Genomic DNA, 27924 nt, shown 5'->3' with positions numbered 1-27924 from the left:
CTGTAATATATCATCAAAATCCTATTTCTAGAAATAAATACCAAGTTCCCACCATAGATTGTGCAACAATGAATATAAATAACAACAACTCAAGGCTCGTTTTAAGATGTCACTGTTTAATTTGAGTGAGAATCACAATCTGTCACCATATATTAAAATCTTTTAGAAACCCGATCTATGATGTGATAACTATGTGAATATTTTCAAATGATTTACATTACAGGTGTCAAACTAGGAGCCCGGGGGCTTCGTCATTTAATAAGCGAAATGCATTTGTTATTAACTAACATTATTTAATGCAATAAAATATTTCAAAAATGTTTAGTTGCCAAAAAACATTCAAAAATAGATGCCTATTGTTGGTTTCAAAAACACTAATAATCAAATGCACGGGCAATTAAGTCATAATATAAGTCTATTATACTTACATTTAAATAGTTCCAGTTACAAGTGGCCCTCTGAGGGCAACCATAACTGCAATGTGGCCCCGTGTTGTATGATGAGAGCTAAAAAGGTGACCATACTTTCTTTAGCAGTCCTTCAAAACACACGCACAAACACACACACACACGCACACACACACACACACACAGTCATAAGGCACATTTTTAGATTAACATTAGATTTCGTGCACTGCATTAAAAGAAAACAACTATTAGTATTTGATCTATAACCCTCTGAGCAGAGGCTTCACCCTGACACACAATACAAGTATCAAACTAAAAGAATAAATCCTACATTGAAATCCCTGGCCGGTAGGTCCGAGCAACCATATTGTCCTCCTAAGGCCACGCTACACGGAAGAAGGTGTTTATTGTATGGGTGTTATTGAAATCTTATCCCTGCAGTGTTAAATAAAAGAGGAATACTGTGTCAAAGTACTTCCTAAAGAGTGAGTAGTCACCTCAACTGTGTGTCCCTGAAGGCGTTAAACTCTGGTCAAGTGGTGCAGAAAAGACTTCATCTTCGTCTAGGGCCTGGAATGTAAAGCCAGGCGCCGCGACCGTAGTTCATGTCATAAATGCACACGGCCTTCCACTATGGCGACGTAGAGCTCCTCGTCTACCGCCACGTAAGGCGCAGATTTGGCATTTAAGAAGTAGATGCGGTCGCTGGTGAGGCGGGGGTCAAAGCCCTCCCGCTGCAGTCTGGTTTTCTGGATTTTGAAAGTACCTACATGTGTGGTATATATAGACAGTTTTTAATCACGAAGGACTCAGCAGTTGAAGAAAAGAGGTAAGAGTTGTTACCCGTGGTATCGACGCTCGGCGAGAGTCGCAGGAACACAGGTCGAGCATACGACGGGAGCGCTGACTGAATCCTCTCCAGGAACATGCTGCAGTCAAAAGTGCCGTCGGCGTCTGCAATTGCGGCCATGCCTGCCTTCCCTTCGACACCTGAACACCACACATGGGAGCAGACGCTTAGAAGACTTCACACTTCTTCTGTACTTTATTTAGCTCAAAGAGGGAAGCAGGCAATAATTAGGTTAGGTTACTTTATTACTACCCGAAGGTAAACTTGTTTTGCATCCAGCAAGATCAGGACATCCATTTAAACATGGAGAGAAAGGAACATCTTACAAACCCCGTTTCCATATAAGTTGGGAAATGGTGTTAGATGTAAATATAAACGGAATACAATGATTTGCAAATCATTTTCAAGCCATATTCAGTTGAATATGCTACAAAGAAAACATATTTGATGTTCAAACTCATAAACATTTTTTTTTTTTTGCAAATAATCATTAACTTTAGAATTTGATGCCAGCAACACGTGACAAAGAAGTTGGGAAAGGTGTCAATAAATACTGATAAAGTTGAGGAATGCTCATCAAACACTTATTTGGAACATCCCACAGGTGAACAGGCTAATTGGGAACAGGTGGGTGCCATGATTGGGTATAAAAGTAGATTCCATGAAATGCTCCGTCATTCACAAACAAGGATGGGACGAGGGTCACCACTTTGTCAACAAATACCTGAGCAAATTGTTGAACAGTTTAAGAAAAAACAGCTATTGCAAGGAATTTAGGGATTTCACCATCTACGCTCCGTAATATCATCAAAGGGTTCAGAGAATCTGGAGAAGTCACTGCACGTAAGCAGCTAAGCCCGTGACCTTCGACCCCTCAGGCTGTACTGCATCAACAAGCGACATCAGTGTGTAAAGGATATCACCACATGGGCTCAGGAACACTTCAGAAACCCACTGTCAGTAACTACAGTTGGTCGCTACATCTGTAAGTGCAAGTTAAAACTCTCCTATGCAAGGCGAAAACCGTTTATCAACAACACCCAGAAACGCCGTCGGCTTCGCTGGGCCTGAGCTCATCTAAGATGGACTGATACAAAATGGAAAAGTGTTCTGTGGTCTGACGAGTCCACATTTCAAATTGTTTTTGGAAACTGTGGACGTGGTGTCCTCCGGACCAAAGAGGAAAAGAACCATCCGGATTGTTATAGGCGCAAAGTGTAAAAGCCAGCATGTGTGATGGTATGGGGGTGTATTAGTGCCCAAGACATGGGTAACTTACACATCCGTGAAGGCACCATTAATACTGAAAGGTACATACAGCTTTTGGAGCAACGTTACCATGGACGCCCCTGCTTATTTCAGCAAGACAATGCCAAGCCACGTGTTACATCAACGTGGCTTCATAGTAAAAGAGTGCGGGTACTAGACTGGCCTGCCTGTAGTCCAGACCTGTCTCCCATTGAAAATGTGTGGCGCATTATGAAGCCTAAAATAGCACAACGGAGACCCCCGGACTGTTGAACAACTTAAGCTGTACATCAAGCAAGAATGGGAAAGAATTCCACCTGAGAAGCTTCAAAAATGTGTCTCCTCAGTTCCCAAACGTTTACTGAGTGTTGTTAAAAGGAAAGGCCATGTAACACAGTGGTTAACATGCCCTTTCCCAACTACTTTGGCACATGTTGCAGCCATGAAATTCTAATTTAATTATTATTTGCAAAAAAAAATAAAGTTTATGAGTTTGAACATCAAATATGTTGTCTTTGTAGTGCATTCAATTGAACATGGGTTGAAAATGATTTGCAAATCATTGTATTCCGTTTATATTTACATCTAACACAATTTCCCAACTCATATGGAAACGGGGTTTGTAGATATGTAATACAAAGACCTCGCACATAACAAGCATCACAAACATTGCCCAGATCACAAAATAGTACATGCACTCAAAGTTCCCCATAAAAAGGATAAAACATATAAAATCTCACTCAGATAAGATTTGGGACAAGCCAGAATAAAACACCATAATAAAAGAATATATTACACTAAAATAAATATAGGCAAAAATAGGTACTAAAGCTTATTTAGTTCTGTGATGGCTGATGGGACAAAACTACATCTGTACCCTTTTGTTTTGCCTCTTGGGCCTAAAAACCTCCGTATACACGGTGTGGAGCCACTCACCTAATCATCATCACTTCCATTACGACATGTAATCTGCATTCCTTACTATCTTATGTAGCATTATCACTGGAGGATGTTACACATCGAGAGAATGCTCGGAGCAGGTGTGCTAATAGCTCAGGTAACCGCTAAGCTAGCTTTAGGCAACACCAACAAAAAGTGCTTTGTAAATTTTAAGAAGTTTAAATGGAACGTGAGCAGCTATTAATAGGAAATGAACAAGTAGATGAATAAGAGAGAGGGTAATATAACATCTGTCAGCATTGTCACAGTCAGTACACGACACGTAAGATTGATCAATAAATTGGTGATGTCAATAAGAAAGGAAGAAGCAATATATGATCCATCCTACATTGATGAGTAGTAAATAGTATTTTTGCTTTTGTTCATTTATTGTGTACAATCGACTTTGTTTTGCTCAAACAATTGTATATCCATTAAGGGTGCAACGGTACACAAAAATCTTGGTTCGGTACGTACCTCAGTTTAGAGGTCACGGTTCGGTTCATTTTTGGTACAGTAAGAAAACAACAAAATATAAATTTTATTGGTTATTTATTTACCAAATTTGTAAACAATGGCTTTATCATTTTAACATTGGGAACACTATAATAATTCTGCCCAAAAGTAGAAATAGCAGTGTGTGTGATGGATGTGAGTGTAGTGCCACCACTAGGCTGATCGGTGCTACAGCAGGCAATCATGAATGCTAAGCATAACAATAACATACATATACACACACACACAGGCAGTCATGAATGCTAAGCATAACAATAACATACATATACACACACACACACAGGCAGTCATGAATGCTAAGCATAACAATAACATACATATACACACACACACACAGGCAGTAATGAATGCTAAGCATAACAATAACATACATATACACACACAGGCAGTCATGAATGCTAAGCATAACAGTAACATACATATACACACACACACAGGCAGTCATAAATGCTAAGCATAACAATAACATACATATACACACACACACACAGGCAGTCATGAATGCTAAGCATAACAATAACATACATATACACACACACACAGGCAGTCATGAATGCTAAGCATAACAATAACATACATATACACACACAGGCAGTCATGAATGCTAAGCATAACAACATACATATACACACACAGGCAGTCATGAATGCTAAGCATAACAATAACATACATATACACACAGGATCCATTGCCAGGGTTCATGTGGTCAACATATATCAAATAAAAACTAAATAAGAGTTGGTTTCTTAACAAAACCTTTCTACATATAAAGTGCAACATTTCTACAAATAAAGTGCAACATTAAACTACCTCAAGTTGTTGCTCAGGTTAAATAAAATGACAAAACGTGTCTTCTACATACAAAAAGTGCAATATTAAACAGTTTCAAGTCAACTCAGCCTCAGATTAACTTTTCTTTTTTCCCCTAGCCTTTAACCCTGGTGACTTTCACTCAATCTTCATGTTTTTTGCCAGAAAAATCAGTTTATCCACATTGTGTGCAGAAAGAGCAGACCTGCTTGCAGTTCCAATGTCTCCAGCTGTGGAAAATAGCCTTTCACTGGGCACGGAGGTAGCAGGTATGGCGAGGTAGTGCCTGGCTAACTTGGCAGTAAGAGGATATATTGTTCTTCCACCATAGAAGTGGCTCAAAATCTAGTTTTTAATGCAATATGGTCTTAAATCTGCTGCTATAAAACATTTGTTATTGCTTTAGCCCTGTCTGACTCGCCGAGGAGAGGCTGCTTGAATGCTGTGTTTGCACCACGCTCGTCTTTCTCTTCGTTGAAGCGATGTTCACTTGGGGGTGGTGACCCTTCAAATGGGTTAGCATGTTTGACGTGTTGTCAGAAGCATACCCTACTGCTGCTGAACAATGTCGGCAAACCTCCGTCCTCCATTGTTGTATCGCACCGCGAAGCCCAAGTGTTCCCAAACGGGAGATCTTAACGAGGCAGGAGGGTCTTCCAGCTCTGGCTTTTACATGTTGTCGTAGTCCGGTCGCTGCTAGCATGCCGTGTGTTGTGCCTCGGTGTGCATTGTTTACACAACGTGCGGTGCGCTACTTATGTCCGTCCGTGCGGAAACTCGTTCGGTACACCTCCGAACCGAACCGAAACCCCCGTACCGAAACGGTTCAATACAAATACACGTACCGTTACACCCTTAATATCCATCCATCCATTTTCTACCGCTTGTCCCTTTTGGGGTCCCGGGGGGTGCTGGAGCCTATCTCAGCTGCATTCGGGCGGAAGGCGGGGTACACCCTGGACAAGTCGCCACCTCATCACAGGGCCAACACAGATAGACAACATTCACACACTAGGGACCATTTAGTGTTGCCAATCAACCTATCCCCAGGTGCATGTCTTTGGAGGTGGGAGGGGCCTATCCCCAGGTGCATGTCTTTGGAGGTGGGAGGAAGCCGGAGTACCCGGAGGGAACCCACGCAGTCATGGGGAGAACATGCAAACTCCACACAGAAAGATCCCGAGCCCGGGATTGAACTCAGGACCTTCGTATTGTGAGGCACACGCACTAACCCCTGTGCCACCAAAAGAAAATAAAGAACTAGTTTAAATATTGTGTTGATGTTGTCACACTGTCAGTAGCTTTCATCATAAATAAATAAAAACATTTATAGTTAATACAAGGGATCGGTATCATTGATGATGGGTATTGCAATGGGCAGCATCAAACCCTGATGGGAACATGACAGCAGCGAGTACGAGCTCACCTGGCACTGCCACGCCATACACGGCCACATCAGTCTGACCCAGGAGGCTGCTGAGTATGCCCTCCACTTCTATGGTGGACACGTTCTCTCCTCGCCAGCGGAAAGTGTCGCCACCGCGGTCCCGGAAGTACATGTAGCCCAGCTCATCCATCACCAAAACATCACCTAGAACACACAGGAGGTGGGAATGAATAAATATGTCCACAAAGTAAAAAAAAAAGACTGCTAACCTGACAAGTACGCCGAATCATCCTTTTTGAAGACATTATGGGCTATTTTCTTCTTTGTAGCTTCATGATTAGCATAGCCGTCAAAGCGCCTCAAGGGGTCCTGCTGGTTGATGCGACCTACCAGGAGCCCTGGCTCTCCTGGAAGACAAGGAGGAGTCAGGTGAGGAACTTTCATGCAAATTCATCATTAAGTGGCTGATCAGTCACCGGGTTGACAGGGCACACAGAGGCCACGCTTGCCCCGGACCAGCTCCATTGTGTCCTCGTCCACTCTAACCAGGCGGATGGGGTAGACGTTGGGCAGGATGCGACTGTTAAATCCACACGCGCCCACCTGAAGATGCAAAATGAGGTTACATTAGTTCAATATTAGCAAAGAATGCACATGTGATTGCAGACCTTGCCATCCAAATTGGCGATGCTACAGTTGCACTCGGTGGCGCCGTAGAACTCGCCGATCTTCTTCACTCCAAAGCGATCGGTAAAGGCCTCCCACACGCTGGGCCGCAGACCGTTTCCCACGGCCAGGCGAACTTTGTGGCCCTTTTCCGACGGTCGCACAGGCTGAGACAGGAGGTAGCGACATATTTCTCCAATGTACTGGATCACCTAAGATGAAATAGGATGTTGAAATAATCACATGATCAAATACCGCCACCACCTATGCAGTGTTTGGAATACAATGTTTTCCTCTAATCAATTACTATTGCTTAAATTACAACGTCGATACCAGCAATGTCTCGATCAACATTTTTGGCCTAAGATCCCGATCCGATTCTTTGGCTTCAGTTACGATCCGATTGAGAGTCCCGATGCGGTACTTTTACAACACATTATTTGAGTGAAAATGTTTTATAACCAGTAACTAAAGTAAACACAATAATACATTTTTATGAAGCTTATCTTTTTGAATGTTCTAGTAGACGACATATTAAATGTGTGGTACTGAATGAGTCATACAGTGTTTCCCACAGATTGCCCATATACTACAGTACTTATGGCGGTGGGGGCGTGGCTAGAGGTGTGTGGGGGTGGTGCCAATATGACATCATATCATTTGCATAATTGGTGATGATGCATATATTTTCTTTAAAAAGGCCAAAAATGTTATACAGTACATATTAAATCTTTTTTTTTTGGTAATTATAATTAACATATATATATTTTTTATATAGGGCTCAAAGGTCACGTGATTTTGCAATGTATTGTGGGGGCTGTGTAGATAGTAGACCTACTTACCGTGCTGCAGTCGCTGCTGGGCCACAACATTAGGTACACCTGCAGACTGCAGCACGGATTTCATATTTCATTCATTCACAACTCCTCTAACACGAACATTATTGTTTTAGCACTTTTGGCTTCTTATTAAATAACTTTTTTAAATAGATTAAATCTTGCACGTGGAAACTAAGTGTGGGCTTTAGTTGATATAACACTCCCGTCAGGGGGTGCATTCTACGCCGGGGGCGCATTATCCGGCACAACACAGCATGGGATTCTGGGTATTTGTTTTGTTGTGTTTATGTTGTGTTACTGTGCGGATGTTCTCCCGAAATGTGTTTGTCATTCTTGTTTGGTGTGGATTCACAGTGTGGCGCATATTTCTAACAGTGTTAAAGTTATTCAAACGGGCACCGTCAGTGTAACCTGTATCGCTGTTGGCCAAGTATGCGTTGCATTTATGTGTGTGTGCACAGACGCCGCACGTATTTTGTGATCGGGCCGGCACGTTGTTAGAATGGATGAAAAGTAGACGTGACGACAGCTCGTAGAGGACGATAAACGCAGTGCCTTTTGAGCACGCCCCCAAGACTGTGGACCGGGTGGACTACGAGGTATAATGACTGATGAACAACTTCGTTTGATAATGAGGGTTGCCTCAGCTCAAAGCCTGAGCCCCGACATTAATGAACTAGCATCCAAGAAAAGATGTCAGGTATCTGGCTTGGGCACATCAGATTAGATCAGTGTGTTGCAAACTGAGCAGTTTAAAGTCCTGAATGGTTGGTTTATTCATTGTTATTTTATTTTCACATTTATTATTAGCCTGTGGAAAAAGTTAATGTTGATATTTACCTCAGAAGGCTGCAAATAGAAAAGACACATTCAATTTTTATTTAAATTGTATTTGATATGCCATTGATATTTTTTAATTATTATTATTATTATTTGAAACTGGATTTTGCATGTCACTATAAAGTTATATAAGCCTTGCTTGTTCAATATTTAATGCAAAACTTGTTTGGGTCCCTATTAAAAGGTTCATTTGTTCAACCTTGGCCCGCGGCTTTGTTCAGTTTAAAATTTTGGCCCACTCTGTATTTGAGTTTGACACCCCAGACCTAGAAGGTGAAGTGTTACTTACTGTATTGGAAAATCATAAAAATACCGTCCCTACAAGCCTGTTTAGTGCATGACTCATGATGCAGTTGAATGATCCACACACATTTGTTACTCAATACATTTGAATAAGCTTCTGCCTTTGACACTTTGTATCTGTAAGTAATATGCAACTACAATTATTTTATACTTGTGTAATTGACAAATGACGTGTTTTAGATTCCATATTGTTCAATTAAGGACGCTTATTACACATGTCTGGCGTGTGTGCTATTGTATACTCAGCTGCTGTGTACAGTAGCTGCAAGCATGTTTACCTTTTGTAAATGACTTCACTAAAAATACAAAAAAAGAACAACCTTATGTGCATATTGGAATACATTTAGATGTTAACTGGTTGATCCCAAAAAGGGACCAGCGGTAGAAAATTGATGGATGGATGGTTGTCCAACTTTACACAACATAAACACGCTGCAGGACTGCTTGTGTCGGAGCTTTTATCAGATTTGATTTGAGATGCAAGTAGATTTCATCCGATACTTTTTTTTGTTGCTAATATTGGGCCGATATACTTAAAAAAAAAAAAGTAACTATAGTAAATTACTTTTCAACACAAATGTTTCCCAACACTGCTGCTAAGTTGCTTACTGTGCAATTGTATTTGATGCAGTCATCCCAGAAGCGGCTTGCTGAGAATTTCTTCTTCACTACAACAGTGAGACCGTGCATCAGACATTGGCCCACGCCCATGATATTACCTTGCACACAGAAAAGTTCATTAATACACCAGTTGCTGTTTAGTCGTGGGAAACAAGTGCTCACAAAGAGGTGAAAAAAAAAAACCTGCTGAGTGATACAGAGGAAGACAGTCGTACATGATGTCCTCTGGACACATGCCAAAAGCATAGTAGCCGAAAGCGGCGATCCTGTAATACCTGTGGGGTGGAAACAAGCAAACATTCTCAGTATATATATTGCCTCGGCTATATATATATATATATATATATATATATATATATATATATATACATACATACATACATACAGGTAAAAGCCAGTAAATTAGAATATTTTGAAAAACTTGATTTATTTCATTAATTGCATTCAAAAGGTGTAACTTGTACATTATATTTATTCATTGCACACAGACTGATGCATTCAAATGTTTATTTCATTTAATTTTGATGATTTGAAGTGGCAACAAATGAAAATCCAAAATTCCGTGTGTCACAAAATTAGAATATTACTTAAGGCTAATACAAAAAAGGGATTTTTAGAAATGTTGGCCAACTGAAAAGTATGAAAATGAAAAATATCAGGGGAGTTGGCGGGCCAATTTAGAACAGAAATACCATGGTCCGTAAACCAGGCACGGGTAGATTTTGCGCTGTGTGCAGGCGCCAAGTCCTGTTGGAACTTGAAATCTCCATCTCCATAGAGCAGGTCAGCAGCAGGAAGCATGAAGTGCTCTAAAACTTGCTGGTAGACGGCTGCGTTGACCCTGGATCTCAGGAAACAGAGTGGACCGACACCAGCAGATGACATGGCACCCCAAACCATCACTGATGGTGGAAACTTTACACTAGACTTCAGGCAACGTGGATCCTGTGCCTCTCCTGTCTTCCTCCAGACTCTGGGACCTCGATTTCCAAAGGAAATGCAAAATTTGCATGGTTGGGTGATGGTTTGGGGTGCCATGTCATCTGCTGGTGTCGGTCCACTCTGTTTCCTGAGATCCAGGGTCAACGCAGCCGTCTACCAGCAAGTTTTAGAGCACTTCATGCTTCCTGCTGCTGACCTGCTCTATGGAGATGGAGATTTCAAGTTCCAACAGGACTTGGCGCCTGCACACAGCGCAAAATCTACCCGTGCCTGGTTTACGGACCATGGTATTTCTGTTCTAAATTGGCCCGCCAACTCCCCTGACCTTAGCCCCATAGAAAATCTGTGGGGTATTGTGAAAAGGAAGATGCAGAATGCCAGACCCAAAAACGCAGAAGAGTTGAAGGCCACTATCAGAGCAACCTGGGCTCTCATAACACCTGAGCAGTGCCAGAAACTCATCGACTCCATGCCACGCCGCATTAACGCAGTAATTGAGGCAAAAGGAGCTCCAACCAAGTATTGAGTATTGTACATGCTCATATTTTTCATTTTCATACTTTTCAGTTGGCCAACATTTCTAAAAATCCCTTTTTTGTATTAGCCTTAAGTAATATTCTAATTTTGTGACACACGGAATTTTGGATTTTCATTTGTTGCCACTTCAAATCATCAAAATTGAATGAAATAAACATTTGAATGCATCAGTCTGTGTGCAATGAATAAATATAATGTACAAGTTACACCTTTTGAATGCAATTACTGAAATAAATCAAGTTTTTCAAAATATTCTAATTTACTAGCTTTTACCTGTATATATATATATATATATATATATATATATATATATATATATATATATATATATATATATATATATATTATATATATATATATATATATATATACGCATACATACACACACACACATATACATATATATATATATATACACACACACACACACACACACACACACACACATACATATATATATATATATATATATTTTACACACGCACACACACATACATGTATAATATAAACGTATTTGTATGAAAAAACAATTAATGAGTGGTACCGTACCGACTATGCACAACAATAGCCGCCTTGGGCATCCCTGTGGTGCCAGAGGTGTATATGTAAAACAAACGATCTGCAGAGGAGACAACAGAGCATCTAGTTACACATAAAAAATAATCATTGTAAATGAAACAATATATAAAAATATTAATTATAAGTATGCAACAGAAATTAAAATAAAATATTACAGTAATAAAAATACTATATGCAAAATATTATAAGTGATAGTATAAATATATACACAATACTAAACACAGATAGAAACAATAAATAAGATGAGTAATATAAAAAATAAATGTGCGCATTCCACTTAAAACTGATCTGTAAGTCTATGCTGCAACTAGGGATTGGTACCTTTTGCAGTTGAACCCATACGATACAGATTCCCAGTACTTAGCATTACCAATTTTCTGTATTTTTGTGTGTGTTATGTGGTAATATTTGTATTTATTTTTTCAATTTAACAGTGAGTTGATAATAATAATTATGCTCTTCAATTGTTTTCTTACACTTCTGACTGAGTATCATTTGCATGTATGCATTCATTTGCATTGTATTGTCCTAATCAGGAAGTAGTCTTTGCCATTAAGTTGAAAGGGTCAGTCTTGTTTTTTGAGTCATACAATGTGTTTAAATTGTAAGTGGTGTACTTAATACACAACAGAACTCAGATATAATATATACACATATGATAACAGTATTCAAAATATAGAAATAATTACTGAGGTAGATAGTAATAACCACTGCTCAAGCACGTGCCCTGCATGAAGAAAGTTATCTTTTTGCAATAGCCCAATTCTTTTTTTATGCATTTAAGAATAAAACTTCCTCTCACCGTCAATAAATTTCCCCAAATATGTTAAGACATTAAAACAACAGAAAAGATTGCTCAAGAATCCAAATTTTGTGTAAATATCTTGACAAATAGGAGACTTATTAAATAAATAAAGAAGAGCAGGTAGCATCTCACACATTCTCATACTTTCTGTAACATCTATGAAAAAATGATGTCAGCCATCTTGAAAAAAATCTCAACTATAAACTACATGAAGGAGCCCAACATTTTTTTTTAATTAAATGTTTGCATTATTTCAGGTTTCCTCACCAGAAAACCTTACAATGTATAAATTGTAAACTCAACCATAAACTTTTTTTAAAAATTGTAAATTTGGATGGATGGCAAATTAATATGATGTAGAAAAATTCCACAGTTTTAGCATTTTTTCCAGGAGATTTACCATACTTTGAAATGCAAATGTTGATGCTCCTGACCTGCAGCTTTCCACACACGTAATAAAGGTGTTTGTAAAATCCCCTGATGTGTTTATGTGCTAAATTAACCACAACATTAGTGCTACATAAAACATTATGTCGCTGCTGGTCTGACGTTTCCTACAAAAAAAAAGTTAAAAAAAGTAAACTGAAGTGAATTGTATTTATATAGCGTTTATGAGCCATGCCACCCCCAATAAACTTAAAAAAACAACTTAAAGCATTGTTCCGCTGTTTACTGCCATATACTATTCATGTTTAGCTAACTTTTACGACAAATAAATATCGGCTCCAAACATTTTTCAGCCTCTTGGACTACCAATAATTGGTATCGGCCCTGCAAAAACCATATTGGTCGATTGCTTGTTCAAATGACCACATTTGGAGGTGTTGAAATCACCATGTAAAATCGCTAATGCTAATCGGTAGCATATATACGGCATATTCAATGTAAATTAGCATCGAATTGGCGCATTTGAAAAAGTGTTTGGTTGGTTTAAACTAATTCATCACAACATTTACATATTCTCATTCCTCTTTACAACATGTCTGAAAAGGAGTAGGAAAAAGAAAATCTTATAATATAATACTACGACTTTTCCAATTCGTAGCAATTACTAATATGTTCACTTCCTGTTATCATGTTTGTTACAACTCACAACAATACATTCTAAGTAAGTGGAGCCTTACTAATAATTGCTTGCTATATCAGGCATGCCTGCCTTGTTCGCATGGAAAATTGCACCATTACTTAAAGGCAGTCTGCCACGAATACTGTGATTAAGCCGGGTGCCAAGTCTTCAACCGCAAGTGAAGTCACATAGAACGAAGGTATCGAAATATGGTATGTATTGAATTCGGTCGAAATATATACATTTATCAAATTTGGTACCCATACACACACACTTAAATAAGCTTGGTTTTTTTCTTCTTTTGGTTATACTAAGATAAAAACAGTGCGTGTTCATTCAACACTTTCATTAACACTGTCATTGTACAAAACGCTGTATTTTCAATTAACATTAAAGCAATTAGGGATGGGCACCGGATCCAGTATTTTTTTTTGGAACAGACCGAAACCAACCGGTACTACCAAGCATCAATTCATGTCAAATCCAGCGGTGCCATGTTTTGGTGCCTAGGTTGCGCGTGACGTCACGTCTGTTTGAATCAGCACTTGCGAGTGGCGAGTACTTGCTAGCACTTGAGAGGAAAACAGGCGATTTCAAACGGACATGCTCTGAGTAATCTTGCAAACAATCAATGTTCTATGACAAAAACCCAACCATCACAAGTAGAAAAAGCTTTAAGTTGTGGTTGGTCTTTTCCAAATGCGATGCAGATTATGCTGGCTGCAGTATTTGTGATGTGAACATCAAGGCAAGTAGCGGGAATACTTCCAATCTGAGGAAGCACTTGGTTAAACACAGGTTTTTTCTCATGCAGCCAAGTTCCATGTACAACTGCAACTACTGCATTTGGCACCTTTAGCGTCTCGGCTGCAGCCAACAACACGGGGGAAGAAATGGCGTTAACATTTGGTGACGATAACAGCGACATCATCATCCTATACGCCTGCTACAGAAAAAAAGCCTAATATATAAGTTACATACCTGCCAACTTTTGAAATCAGAAAAACCTAGTAGCCAGGGTCCAGGGGCCGCAGGCCCCGGTAGGTCCAGGACAAAGTCCTGGTGGGGGTTCAGGCTTCGCCCCCCCGACGCAAAATGATTATTAGCATTCAGACAGGTTAAAATGTTGCTAAAACCATCACTTTTCTATCAGTCACAGTGACTTTTCAAAACAAAAATATTACAGCAAAAATCATATGGGTTGATTGACATGTTTATTCTGTAAGCTAACTTCAATAGTTTGAAATTATTTGGACAGTTAATGCCAGTTATCCTGTCAACCTTTCACAAGACTTCAATTTGTTCATTGAAAGTATAAACACTTTTTACAGTAAACAAATGGTAAAACAGTACTAAACAATTCCATTAAATTCATTATTAACTTTCTGTCCAAGCTTGTATAATCTACTGCCTTGTTCAATTGTAAAAAATATTCTGTGCCTAAAATTCACATTTCTATCACAATTATCATACTGTAAACATGGTAAGCTAACTTCATTAAAATTAATAGTCCTGTCAATAGCATGGAATTACAATTCAAATGTAGTTTTTTTGTAAGCCTTTCAAAAGAATTCAAAATATGAAAAATTAATGAAAATTAATTGAAGCCATCAGACACTTGAAAAGTGGCACATCACATCTCTAATGTAATCATTTGAACTTTTCAACAGAAATAGCACTGCAAAAATATTAAGGACATACTTCTGTATTTTGGTAGTTATGCTGTCAACATTTAACAAGATTTCTTCAACTTGGACTTGAAAGCATAAATAGTATAAACACTTTTAACAGTATAACAGTACTAAACAATTCCAATAGATAACATTGGTGTCATTACCTTTTTGTGGCTAAAATCCGAAAAACGTTGAAAGTTTTCCACTTGTATCGCTAGCAACGGCATTAGACTTGTGTTTTTTTGTCCCAACGTGGTCTTTTACATCGCTAATTCCTCCGTGTCTGATCGAAAAATCTTGTCTGCACAAGGTGCAATTCGCCTAGTTTTCACCCTTTTTGGAAGGGATAATTATTCCCGGATAGGCTTTTGAATATTCTTCACGGAATGACTGCAGTTTTCTTTTCGGTTTAAGACTCGTATGCGATTTTTCTCCGGCTGATTCCATGATCGTTCGCTGGTTTGGAAACAATGGCAACTGGTGCCTCGTGCTTGGCAGCGGTGCTATAAATAGCCTCGCGCATGGCATTCGGAATGGCTCGATAGGAAGTTACGGGAAGCAGTGTCGATTGTCATTGTTGTTACGCGATTTCGTGAATAAAACTTTTAAAAAAATTTTTTTTTTTAATTAATGAAAAAAACATATTTTTTATCACTGCAACCGTAACCCGGAATAGGTTGATGAAAACCGTACTAATTACGGGAAAACCGGACTAGTTGGCAGGTATGAAGTTAGCGCTGGGCGATACATGGAATATATTTTGTGCAGTACTAAGAAAACAACACTGCATTGTTGTAGTTATGTGTTTTTATGTTGAAGAAAGTTGCAAAACAATTGCAAACATGTTACTATACAAATAATTGTTTATTGTTTTAATATATTTGATGATCGATCGATAAAGAGAAATACATATATTAAATTCAAACATTTTAAGATTTCATTATTAGACAAATAAATTTTTTACCACATGAACACACACAAAAGTACCGAAAATTGGTACCCTTGAGTACCAGTATCAATTCCCAGGTACCAGGAACCGGTACTGTATGGATTCAAATGTGAACGGTACCCATCCCTAAAAGCAATACTAAAAATGTATCTCTACTCACCGCTCATGCTTTTCTGGGGGATACAAGCGGAAGAGGTGTACCCCGGCATAGACGCTAAAATGGGATCCAGGGGTGTCGCAACCAGGTAGGCCAGCTGATGAACGTTTAGGTCTCCGGTACAAAACCGCACCATGGACTGACCGAGAGAGGAACTGACCTCCAACATGGCTAAAGAGAAAAGAAGATGCAATAAATGACTATTTTGAATGTTAGAATAGCAACACAAGGTTGTTTACCATCTGCAAGCTCAGCTCCAAACACAATAGCTCGAGACTTGGACACCCCGACACAGTGCAGGAGGGAGTCGCGGCGGAGGTTGAAGTTGATTAGAGCAGCTTCCACCCCGACCTTGGCCAGGCCCAGCCAGAGCGCCACTTGCAGCGGCCGACTCTCCATGAAGAGGGCCACCACGTCCCCCGAGATCCAGCCCTGATGTCTGGCCCAGTTGGCCACCGAGTTAGACAGAAGATCTAGCTGGGTGAAGGTCCACGTTTCCCCCGTGGCCTCGTAGATCAGCGCAATCTTGTTTGGGTTGCGCTTCACAGTTTCTGAGAAAATGGAGGGTACGTTGCTTCCGTTGCGCATGAAGCGCCACAACGCCAGCCTTACTCTGAGCAGCACATACAGACCACTGGGGAGGACAAAGAGAAGACTGTCAATGTGCACACAACATGTCCAATTTAAGAAATAAAGTTATAATGTACTTGATTGGCAGAGGCCTTCACTGTATACAACTACTTGTGACATACAGTACAGGCCAAACGTTTGGACACACAAATGTGTTTTCTTTATGTTCATGACTATTTACATTGGAGATTGTCACATCAAAACTAGGAATGAACACATGTGGAGTTATGTACTTACCAAAACAAGGTTTTATATTCTAGTTTCTTCAAAATAGCCACACTTTGCTCTGATTACTGCTTTGCACACTCTTGGCATTCTCTCCATGAGCTTCAAGAGGTTTTCACTTCACAGGTGTCATAGTTTTGATGTGACAATCTACAATGTAAATAGTCATGAAAATAAAGAAAACACATTGAATGAGAAGGTGTGTCCAAACTTTTAGCCTGTACTGTAGAACTTCATCATACAGCGGTCTTAGGGCATTCATTTACTTAACCACAGAGAGTACCAGGCAATGTTCCACATGGGTTAAATCAACTCTTTTTGGACTTATTTTCGACTCAAATTTTCAATCGCGTGTTAAGCAGATGTTTCGCACACAAATGCTGTCTTCCAATTCCATGTCAGCTTTACAGATGCCATATCTGCCGTGCAAGTGTTGTGTTGAGGATTCATCCAATGACTTGCTCATAGTTAAGCTAAATACACCCCTCTAGTGGCACCCCCTGGTAAGGAAAATCTATAAGGTGTCATGTTTCATTTTGAATTGAACTAGTGTGACACATATTTGGGTCTTGATCTTTGTTGAGCTTTTTTTCTAAAAATCCTCATATAGATCTTTGACTAAGAGTTTTCATAAGATTTTTTTTTTAATATGCCCCTAAAAACAGATAAACATTTTTCTGTTTTTGAGGATGCCAATAGCACATTGTAAAGCTGAAGTTTACTTTGGCGGTTGTTTGAAATGGTGTATTTAACGAATTATTGCAAAAATGCTAATCAAAGATTGTCTATATCACCAAACAAACTCCTCAGACTAATTAGCAATTTTTATTTAATATAATTAGTAATTGTGAACAATATGGAGTTGTGAAGTTGGTAACAGCTCCTTTAATGACGATCATGGTCGCCATGGTTAAGAAATAGATTACAAATTAGGGTTGTCCCCATACCAATATTTTGGTACCGGTACTAAAATGTATTTTGATACTTTTCGATACTTTTCTAAATAAAGGCCATCACAAAAAATGGCATTATTGTCTTTATTTGAACAAAAAATGTTAGGGTACATGAAACATGTTTATTATTGTAATTTAGTCCTTAAATAAAATAGTGAACATACTAGACAACTTGTCTTTTAGTAGTAAGTAAACAAACAAAGACTCCTAATTAGTCGTATGCAGTAACATATTGTGTCATTTATACACCTATTATTTTATACACATTATGAGGGACAAACTGTAAAAATGAATGATTAATCTACTTGTTCATTTACTGTTAATATCTGTTTTAACATGTTCTATCTACACTTCTGTTAAAATGTAATAATCACTTATTCTTCTCTTCTTTGATACTTGACATTAGTTTTGGATGATACCACACATTTAGGTATGGATGTGATACCAAGTAGTTACAGGATCATACATTGGTCATATTCAAAGTCCTCATGTGTCCAGGGACGTATTTACTGACTTTATAAACATCATATGAATAAAGATAAATAAAAAAATATTTTGTGATGCTAAAAAATATTGACGTAATCATAGTAGTATCGACTAGATACGCTCCTGTACTTGGTATCATTACATTGGATGTCAGGTGTAGATCCACTCATGGCGTTTGTTTACATTCAGGCGCGCTAGCTTTTGTTAGCGGTGAGCTATTGTATCCTCCTACGGTGTGTAGTGAAGCATGTTTAGCTATTCCTCGTCCTGCAGTGATAATGGTACTTGTAAGAAACGTACTTTATTTGTGGCCATGGAGACCAGGATTAGTGATTTAGAAGTAGCTAAAACACTGTGGATGGATGTTAGCTGCATGTCTTAAAGCAGCTCTTCCTGAGGGTGTTTCAGTGTTATAACTTCACCTTTATCTTGACTTTTTACACCAAAATGCGTCCATTCTCCCTTTTCTGTCTACACACTGTGTCTGCTTGTAAGTACTCTGTGTGTGTGCGCTGCCCAACATGCTCCTCTGCTTTTCTGTCTACACACTGTGTCTGCTTGTAAGTACTCTGTGTGTGTGCGCTGGCCAACATGCTCCTCTGCTTTTCTGTCTACACACTGTGTCTGCTTGTAAGTACTCTGTGTGTGTGCGCTGCCCAACATGCTCCTCTGCTTTTCTGTCTACACACTGTGTCTGCTTGTAAGTACTCTGTGTGTGTGCGCTGGCCAACATGCTCCTCTGCTTTTCTGTCTACACACTGTGTCTGCTTGTAAGTACTCTGTGTGTGTGCGCTGGCCAACATGCTCCTCTGCTTGTAAAACCAGCAATGTCATGACGTGACGACGACGCGCCGTCATGCCCGGGAACCAGTACTTTTCAAACAGAGTATAGTACCGTTTTTGATTCATTATTACGGTGATACTATACTAGCACCTGTATACTGTACAACCCTCGTACAAATGCGTGACTAATATTGGTAGCGGTTTTATCATCTCTGAGCTTTTTATGGGAGACATAATGAAGTCCGTAAAGTTCACTTAAAAGTGAGGTTACTGTACTGTAGCTGTAGAACTGTGTAGAAACGCGAGTTGGATCGATGTTAACGCATATTTACAGACATGAAAATTTGTGCAAAAAATTGCTGGGGGAAAAGAAAAAAACTTTCTTTTAAAGGCCAATCAACCAAATATTTCTTGACCCCCGCAGTACCTTTGCAGAGCCTCTAAGAGTTGTTGTGAAAGACCACTGCTCTACACTGTTGTGTTTAAATACCAAGATTAGCCACTCCCAAATTCCAAACTGAACTCCAACAGGATGAACCAGATTGGGCCCCCGAGTCGCCTGTTGAAAATACTTTATCTGCAAGACCTGTTTGGTCTCTTTGGCGACTTTTTTTGTGACAGTTTGGCTTACATGAGGTCTCTCTTGGCGGTCCTTGCCGCTATGTAAAAGTACTTCCAGCTCGTTGTGCCCAAATACATGGCGAGTCCTGCTGCCAGCGACCACGGCCAGGACACACCGCAGAGACGCAGCAGCCCCATGGAGCCCAGGGAGGCGGACACACTTGCCACATTCTGCATTCTAGAAATACATGCAATAATGAGCTCACTTTTGGTCACATTCATGTACACGATAAGAAAATATGGTGGTGGTCAAAAGTGTACATAGACTTGTAAAGAACATCATGTCATGGCTGTCTTGACTTTCCAATCATTTCTACAACTCTTATTTTTTTGTGATGTAGTGATTGGAGCACATACTTGGTCACAAAAAACAATCATGAAGTTTGCTTCTTTTATGAATTGATTATGGGTCTACTGAAAATGTGAGGGTCAAAAGTATACATACAGCAATGTTAATATTTGCTTACATGTCCCTTGGCAAGTTGACCTGCAATAAGGCGCTTTTGGTAGCCATCCACAAGCTTCTGCTTGACCACTTGACCACTAAATTGCTGCAGTTCAGCTAAATATGTTGCTTTTCTCACATGGACTTGTTTCTTCAGCATTGTCCACACCTTTAAGTCAGGACTTTGGGTAGGCCATTCTAAAACCTTCATTCTAGCCTGATATAGCCATTCCTTTACCACTTTTGAGGTGTGTTTGGGGTCATTGTCAGAGGTGGGTAGAGTAGCCAGAAATTGTACTCAAGTAAGAGTACTGTTACTTTAGAGATTTATTACTCAAGTAAAAGTAATGAGTAGTCACCCAAATATTTACTTGAGTAAAAGTAAAAAGTATGTTGTGAAAAAACTACTCAAGTACTGAGTAACTGATGAGTAACATACACACACATATCATATATATATATATATATATATATATATATATATATATACATATATATACACACATACATTGATATATACAGTATATCATTTATATTTATTTATTTTGCCGTTTTTGTTTACATGTTAAAGGTGTTTTAATGAATATACATGCATGTTTAACACATATAGATTCCTTTCTTTCATGAAGACAAGAATATAAGTTGGTGTATTACCTGATTCTGATGACTTGCATTGATTGTAATCAGACAGTAGTGATGATAACGTCCACGTTTTCAAATGCAGGAGAAGAAAAGTTCCTCCTTTCTGTCTAATACCACATGAAAGTGGTTGGTTTTTGGCATCTTATTTGTCCAGGTTCCATATTCGTTTTCACACACTTTACAAGAAATACATTGGCGGCAAATTCCGTAGCTTGCTAGCTTGTTTGCGCTGGCTTTCGGAGACTCTTATTTTGAAAGCGCAGGCGCGATGGAGCGGCACTTTTATTGTGAAGACAGGAACTGTGCAGTCAGTCTTTAGGCTTGTGACGGGATGTACGGTTGAAATAAAAAAAGTGTCTTTTTTCCTTCACACTTTTGATTGATTGATTGGAACTTGTATTAGTAGATTGCACAGTACAGTACATATTCCGTACAATTGACCACTAAATGGTAACACCCCAAAAAGTTTTTCAACTTGTTTAAGTCAAGTCATGTGACCGCCTGGCTCTGTTTGATTGGTCCAACGTCACCAGTGACTGCATCTGATTGGTGGAACGGAGTCAAACGTCACTAGTGACTGCATTTTATTGGTGGAACGGAGTGAAACGGAGTGAAACGTCACCAGTAACACAGGCACTTTGAAGGTCTGTCTGACAGACCAAAACAAACAAAGCGTGCATTAACAGATCGATAAAAATTAGTAGCGAGTAGCGAGCTCAATTTAGATAAAAGTAGCGGAGTAAAAGTAGCGTTCCTTCTCTATAAATATACTCAAGTAAAAGTAAGTTGCATTAAAACTACTCTTAGAAGTACAATTTATCCCAAAAGTTACTCAAGTAGATGTAACGGAGTAAATGTAGCGCGTTACTACCCACCTCTGGTCATTGTCCTGTTGGAACACCCAACTGCGCCCAAGACCCAACCTCCGGGCCGATGATTTTAGCTTGTCCTGAACAATTTGGAGCTAATCCTCCTTTTTCATTGTCCCATTTAAAGCAGCAGTTCCATTGGCAGCAAAACAGGCCCGTCCATTTTCTACCGCTTGTCCCTTTTGGGATCGCGGGGGGTGCTGGAGCCTATCTCAGCTGCATTCGGGCGGAAGGCGGGGTACACCCTGGACAAGTCGCCGCCTCATCACAGGGCCAACACAGACAGACAACATTCACACTCACATTCACACACGAGGGCCAATTCAGTGTTGCCAATCAACCTATCCCCAGGTGCATGTCTTTGGAGGTGGGAGTGGCCTATCCCCAGGTGCATGTCTTTGGAGGTGGGAGGATTAATTTAAATCAATTTAATCTGTGTTTGGCTCCTACAAAACAGCACAGTTTCAACATTTACAATGGAAAAACACTTTTAGATAATATTGTACTGTATGAAAAACAATACAAAATAATGTAATACGAAGATCTATAGTAGTTTTTTTTAAGTAATGTAATAATGTTTCCATTGTCCCATTTACTCTCTACTAGTTCCATTGACAGCAAAACAGGCCCAGAGCATAATACTACCACCACCATGCTTGACGGTAGGCATGGTGTTCCTGGGATTAAAGGCCTCACCTTTTCTCCTCCAAACATATTGCTGGGTATTGTGGCCAAACAGCTCCATTTTTGTTTCCTCTGACCACAGAACTTTCCTCCAGAAGGTCTTATCTTGGGACGGCGTGGCGCAGTTAGGAGAGTGGCCATGCCAGCAACCTGAGGGTTCCTGGTTCAATCCCCAGCTTCTACCAACCTAGTCACGTCCGTTGTGTCCTTGAGCAAGACACTTCACCCTTGCTCCTGATGGGTCGTGGATAGGGCCTTGCATGGCAACTCCCGCCATCAGTGTGAATGTGGAAATAGTTACCTTAAGTATGACCATTTATCTTTGTCCATGTGATATCAGATGAAACAAAAATCCAGCTGTTTGGCCAAATATTAACATTGCTGTATGTATACTTTTGACCCTCACATTTTCAGCAGAGCCATAATAAATTCATAAAAGAAGCAAACTTCATGTGACCAACAAGTATGTGCTCCAATCACTACGTCACAAAAAATAAGAGTTGTAGAAATGATTGTAAAGTCAAGACATGATGTTCTTTACAAGTCTGTGTACACTAGTGATGGGTCCGGCAACACCGATGCATCGGCGCATGCGTGGAGCTCATAGAGCAAAACCCTGTGTCGGTGCGCGTACCGCTTTTAGAAAGTCACGTGACCGATCATGAGCTGTTTTGGTCACGTGACCGATACGCCAACTGTGTCGCACTGACGCCTCCTCTGTGCCCTGTGAGCGGGTCTTTTCTACAGCCGGAGAAATAATAACTAAGAAGAGAAATCGTCTAAAATGTAATACGTCGGAAAAACTTTTTTTTTTTTTTTAATAAAAATGTGTAAAAAAATAAAATTAAAAAAATTCCCAGTCCACAATCATCCACAACACGTTCTCTTAGATTGCCATGTTATGATACATGTTCACATTATTTATTGACTGTATGTAAAAATGATTAAAATATATTTCTATTTAAATGAAGATATGAAATAATCCTAAATGAAATACAATGACTTGGTTTATATTATTGTATATACTAGGGCAGGGGTCACCAACGCGGTGCCCGCGGTCACCAGGTAGCCCGTAAGGACCAGATCAGTCGCCCGCTGGCCTGTTCTAAAAATAGCTCAAAGAGCAGCACTTACCAGTGAGCTGCCTCTATTTTTTAAATTTTATTTATTTACTCGCTTTGCTCGACATTTTTAATTCTAAAAGAGACAAAACTCAAATAGAATTTGAAAATAATTTAAAGACTTGGTCTTCACTTGGAATAAGCGGTAGAAAATGGATGGATGGTTGGGTCTTCACTTGTTTAAATAAATTCATTTATTTTTTACTTTGCTTCTTATTACTTTTAGAAATACAATTTTAGAGAAAAAATACAACCTTAAAAATTATTTTAGGATTTTTAAACAAATATACCTTTTTACCTTTTAAATGTCTGCCTCTTCTTTCCTGACAATTTAAATCAATGTTCAAGTAAATGTATTTATTTTTTATTGTAAAGAATAATAAATATTTTAGCTTCTGGTTTTTCGACGAAGAATATTTGTGAAATATTTCTTCAAACTTACTATGATTAAAATTCAAAAAAATTATTCTGGCAAATCTAGAAAATCTGTAGAATCAAATTTAAATCTTATTTCAAAGTATTTTGAATTTCTTTTAAAATTTTTGTTCTGGAAAATCTAGAAGAAATACTGATTTGTCTTTGTTAGAAATATAGCTTGGTCCAATTTGTTAAATATTCTAACAATGTGCAGATTGGATTTTAACCAATTTAAAACATGTCATCAAAATTCTAAAATGTATCTTAATCAGGAAAAATGACTAATGATGTTCCATAAATTCTTTTTTTAATTTTTTCAAAAAGATTCAAATTAGCTAGTTTTCCTCTTCTTTTTGTCGGTTGAATTTTGAATTTTAAAGAGTCGAAATTGAAGATAAACTATGTTTCAACATTTTATTTTAATTTTTTTCGTGTTTTTTCCTCTTTTAAACCGTTCAATTAAGTGTTTTTTTCATCATTTATTCTCTACAAAAAACCTTCCGTAAAAGGAAAAAAAAATGTACAACGGAATGACAGACAGAAATACCCATTTTTTTATATATATATAAATGTATTTATTTAGCTATTCTTGTTTAAATCACACTTACGTGTAACTTACAAATGACAATATATTTATTTATTTAAGTGTGTATCAAACTGGTAGCCCTTCGCATTAATCAGTACCCAAGAAGTAGTTTTTGGTTTCAAAAAGGTTGGTGACCCCTGTACTAGGGCATCAAATCAGTGTCAGTTGAGTCGGTCCATAGGTTGCCTGTAGGGATTTTTAATGTCCAGCAGATGTCAGTATTTAGTGACACAGTATCGACACAGTATCAATACAGTTTTGCAATGTGTCGAAACGCTTCATGACGCCTCATCAACCCATCACTAGTGTACACTTTTGACCAGGACTGTATGTACAGTAGTCTCATATGAGGTCAACCTCGGGATTCATTTTGCATGTCCATCCATCCATCCATTTTCTACATTTAACTTAATTGGTGGAATAAATACTAAATATTGGCCAAGCATGTTTAAGCTAAGCACAATTAGCACGAAGCCAACTTACCTTAAGTAAACAAACCTGGCGTCACCTTTCACCTCGTAACCCTCACGTGGTTACCCCACAAGTTGATACGCTGAGCGGAAGTAACTTCCGATGATATCCGCCTCCTCTTATCGATTATTCGAATGTGATGTTGTTGTTGGAAGTTGTTCTAGCACTTTCTTATGCTGCTGCCCGCCGGTTAGCGCGGTTGCTGGAAAAAAAAATTCAAAATAAAATAAAATAAAAATACAGGCACTCTAATGACGTCCGAGGATCCGGGTAAGCTTGTGGCATTTCCAAGTGTGACTGCGCTGTTTTTGTGAGCACAAAGTTAAAGACATTTGAATTGAATTGAGAAGTTTAGGGTGGCGCTGCCTTTTTTTTCTCCGTACTCCATGTTGAACAGAGATGTCACCAACTAGGCCCCGCCCACCTGTCACGTGACTGCCACAAAGGAGCTCGGCTATTAGTCCAGCGACCTGCCCGTCAAGCGTAGAGCCATTCCCATTGGATGATATCGGTATCGCCCCTTTACCCTCACAGCAGATCTGCAGGAGGTTGCTGTGACAATGTTGCGAGTAACATTGGTGCACATTACTAAATACAATGTTACGTTGCTGTGACAATGTTGCTAGTAACATTGTATTTAGCGCAGATGACTAAATACAATGTTACATTTCTGTGACAATGTTGCTCGTAACATTGTATTTAGCGCAGATATGTGACAATGTTGCTAGTGGCACAGATGACTAAATCCAATGTTACGTAAGTACATCCTCTGTTTGACTACTTCTGATACTATCAAGCGGAAGTGGTAAATTAGCTTTATTTTATGGCTTGGAGTTAGTTCCACGCTGATGTTATCCATTTGATTTTGGCTCAAATACTAACAGTAATCACTTGCAAGTAAACCCCAATTAGACATCTTATATTTACAACTGTTACCAAGTTTTACCACATACTTGCCAACCCTCCCGGATTTTCCGGGAGACTCCCGAAATTCAGCGCCTCTCCCGAAAACCTCCCGGGACAAATTTTCTCCCGAAAATCTCCCGAAATTCAGGCGGAGCTGGAAGCCGCGGACCTGAGTGACGTCAGGTGCGCAACACCACGTAAATCGTTGGCCAACCAAAAAGTAACCCCAGTACGCTATAGCCAACATTCACCAGGAGATGGCAACAGACAAACATAGATAACTCTATTACATTATTCCCCTTTTAGAAATGTATAGAAGTTACTCAAAATAAATAAACAACCCAACCAAAAAATGCAGCAGCTCAATTAAAAAACTGTACTTAAGCCACATTCTTTTTTTTTTTTTTTTAGTACTGAACTCTTAACCCTCATTTGTAAAAAAATAACATGCTTATTATACAAACAGTATTTGTACATCTTTAACACAGATTTTTATACTGTCTACAGAGATTCAGTTTTTTTGGTGGTACTCGAAACCTTTCTGGGTACCTGCGAAAGGGTGTTCAGCATGGTTGGAAAAATAGTGACAGAGAATAGAACAAGGATGGACAATTCAACCCTTAAGTCAACAATGAGTAGATGAGTGTTATATGTGTGTGTATATGTGTAAATAAATGAACACTGAAATTCAAGTATTTCTTGTATTTATATATATATATATATATATATATAATAAAATAAATATATATACAGCTAGAATTCACTGAAAGTCAAGTATTTCTTATATATATATATATATATATATATATATATATATATATATATATATATATATATATATGTATGAAATACTTGACTTGGTGAATTCTAGCTGTAAATATACTCCTCCCCTCTTAGCCCCGCCCCCAACCACGCCACCGCCCCACCCCGACCACGCCCCCCCAGCCCCCACCTCCCGAAATCGGAGGTCTCAAGGTTGGCAAGTATGTTTTACCATGAATTGATTAACGTGGACCCCAACTTAAACAAGTGTAAAAACTTATTGGGGTGTTACCATTTAGTGGTCAATTGTACGGAATATGTACTGTACTGTGCAATCTACTAATAAAAGTCTCAATCAATCAATCAAGTCAACTGAAAAAAAGGCTAAATGATGACTACTTGAATCATCATCAGGATTTTGGGAGGGGTGGAGACTCTTTCAGTTCTGTTCCCCTGCACCTTTTACAGTCTTAAAACAATGTGACGGTATTAAATGGAGACAAGTCATAAACTAGCACCAGGTGGAAAATGTAAACTCGGGCTAAAGCTTCTCCCACAAACTCATTGATTGGTTTTCTGCGACTGCCTTTTTGCCAATAATAATTGACAGCATGCGGCATCCGACCAATCAGCAGTCAGATGCAGGATAAAAGCCAGTTGGCCAACCAATATGAATCACTAAAAATGAAGACAAATACAAATACATTTAAGAAGAATCTTGTGTTGCACTCAAAGGTAGGCAACACACAGGTGTCAAACTCAAGGCCCAGGGGCCAAAGCTGGCCCACCACATTATTTTGTGTGGCCCGCGAAAGCCTGGAAATAATATGCGTTAATAAAATGCTTCATCTTTTCTTACTAAATATATTTGTTCTTTCCCTTTTGACATTAAAAATCATGTACTGCATGCAATTGCATATCTTTTAAATATTATGGGGTAAAATCAACTTTGGTACTGTTTTTTTTCCCCATATACAGTAAAACATTAAACAAACATAAAAAAACATTAAAACAAGATTTTACGGTTAAAAAAAAACTACTGGCAACTCTGTTGTTTGAATTTTACCGCTAAAAACAGTGCTATTGTTTCTTCATTCCATTCCATTTTTTTGATATGCTGTAAAAAAAAAACACTGCTTTTGCTGTCAAATTCTGGTGACTGAGCTGCCAGTTTTAAAGTAAAATTGTA

The 27924-nt window shown here is 38.9% G+C and overlaps 1 protein-coding gene across 2 annotated transcripts; it reads right to left on the bottom strand.

Moving 5' to 3' along the window:
• Positions 1-96: 96 nt before the first annotated feature.
• Positions 97-25461, bottom strand: slc27a1a (solute carrier family 27 member 1a). 2 transcript variants are annotated; one of them, XM_061981241.1, is made up of 13 exons: positions 25080-25461; positions 19843-20010; positions 16374-16768; positions 16138-16305; positions 11455-11524; positions 9610-9701; positions 9415-9524; positions 6826-7035; positions 6634-6760; positions 6427-6564; positions 6197-6361; positions 1251-1397; positions 97-1173 (listed from the first exon to the last, which is right to left on the bottom strand). In XM_061981241.1, exons 2-13 carry the CDS (start codon positions 20007-20009, stop codon positions 1016-1018), a joined length of 1947 nt encoding a protein of 648 aa, XP_061837225.1. In that variant the 5' UTR covers position 20010; positions 25080-25461; the 3' UTR covers positions 97-1015. The 2 variants fall into 2 exon arrangements, with proteins under 2 accessions (XP_061837225.1, XP_061837226.1); XM_061981242.1 differs by lacking the exon at positions 25080-25461 and adding an exon at positions 21795-21898.
• Positions 25462-27924: the final 2463 nt, after the last annotated feature.

The sequence above is a fragment of the Nerophis lumbriciformis genome, linkage group LG32 (assembly GCF_033978685.3).
Source record: "Nerophis lumbriciformis linkage group LG32, RoL_Nlum_v2.1, whole genome shotgun sequence".
Taxonomy (NCBI): domain Eukaryota; kingdom Metazoa; phylum Chordata; class Actinopteri; order Syngnathiformes; family Syngnathidae; genus Nerophis; species Nerophis lumbriciformis.
This window is presented reverse-complemented; position numbering and strand designations above follow the sequence as displayed.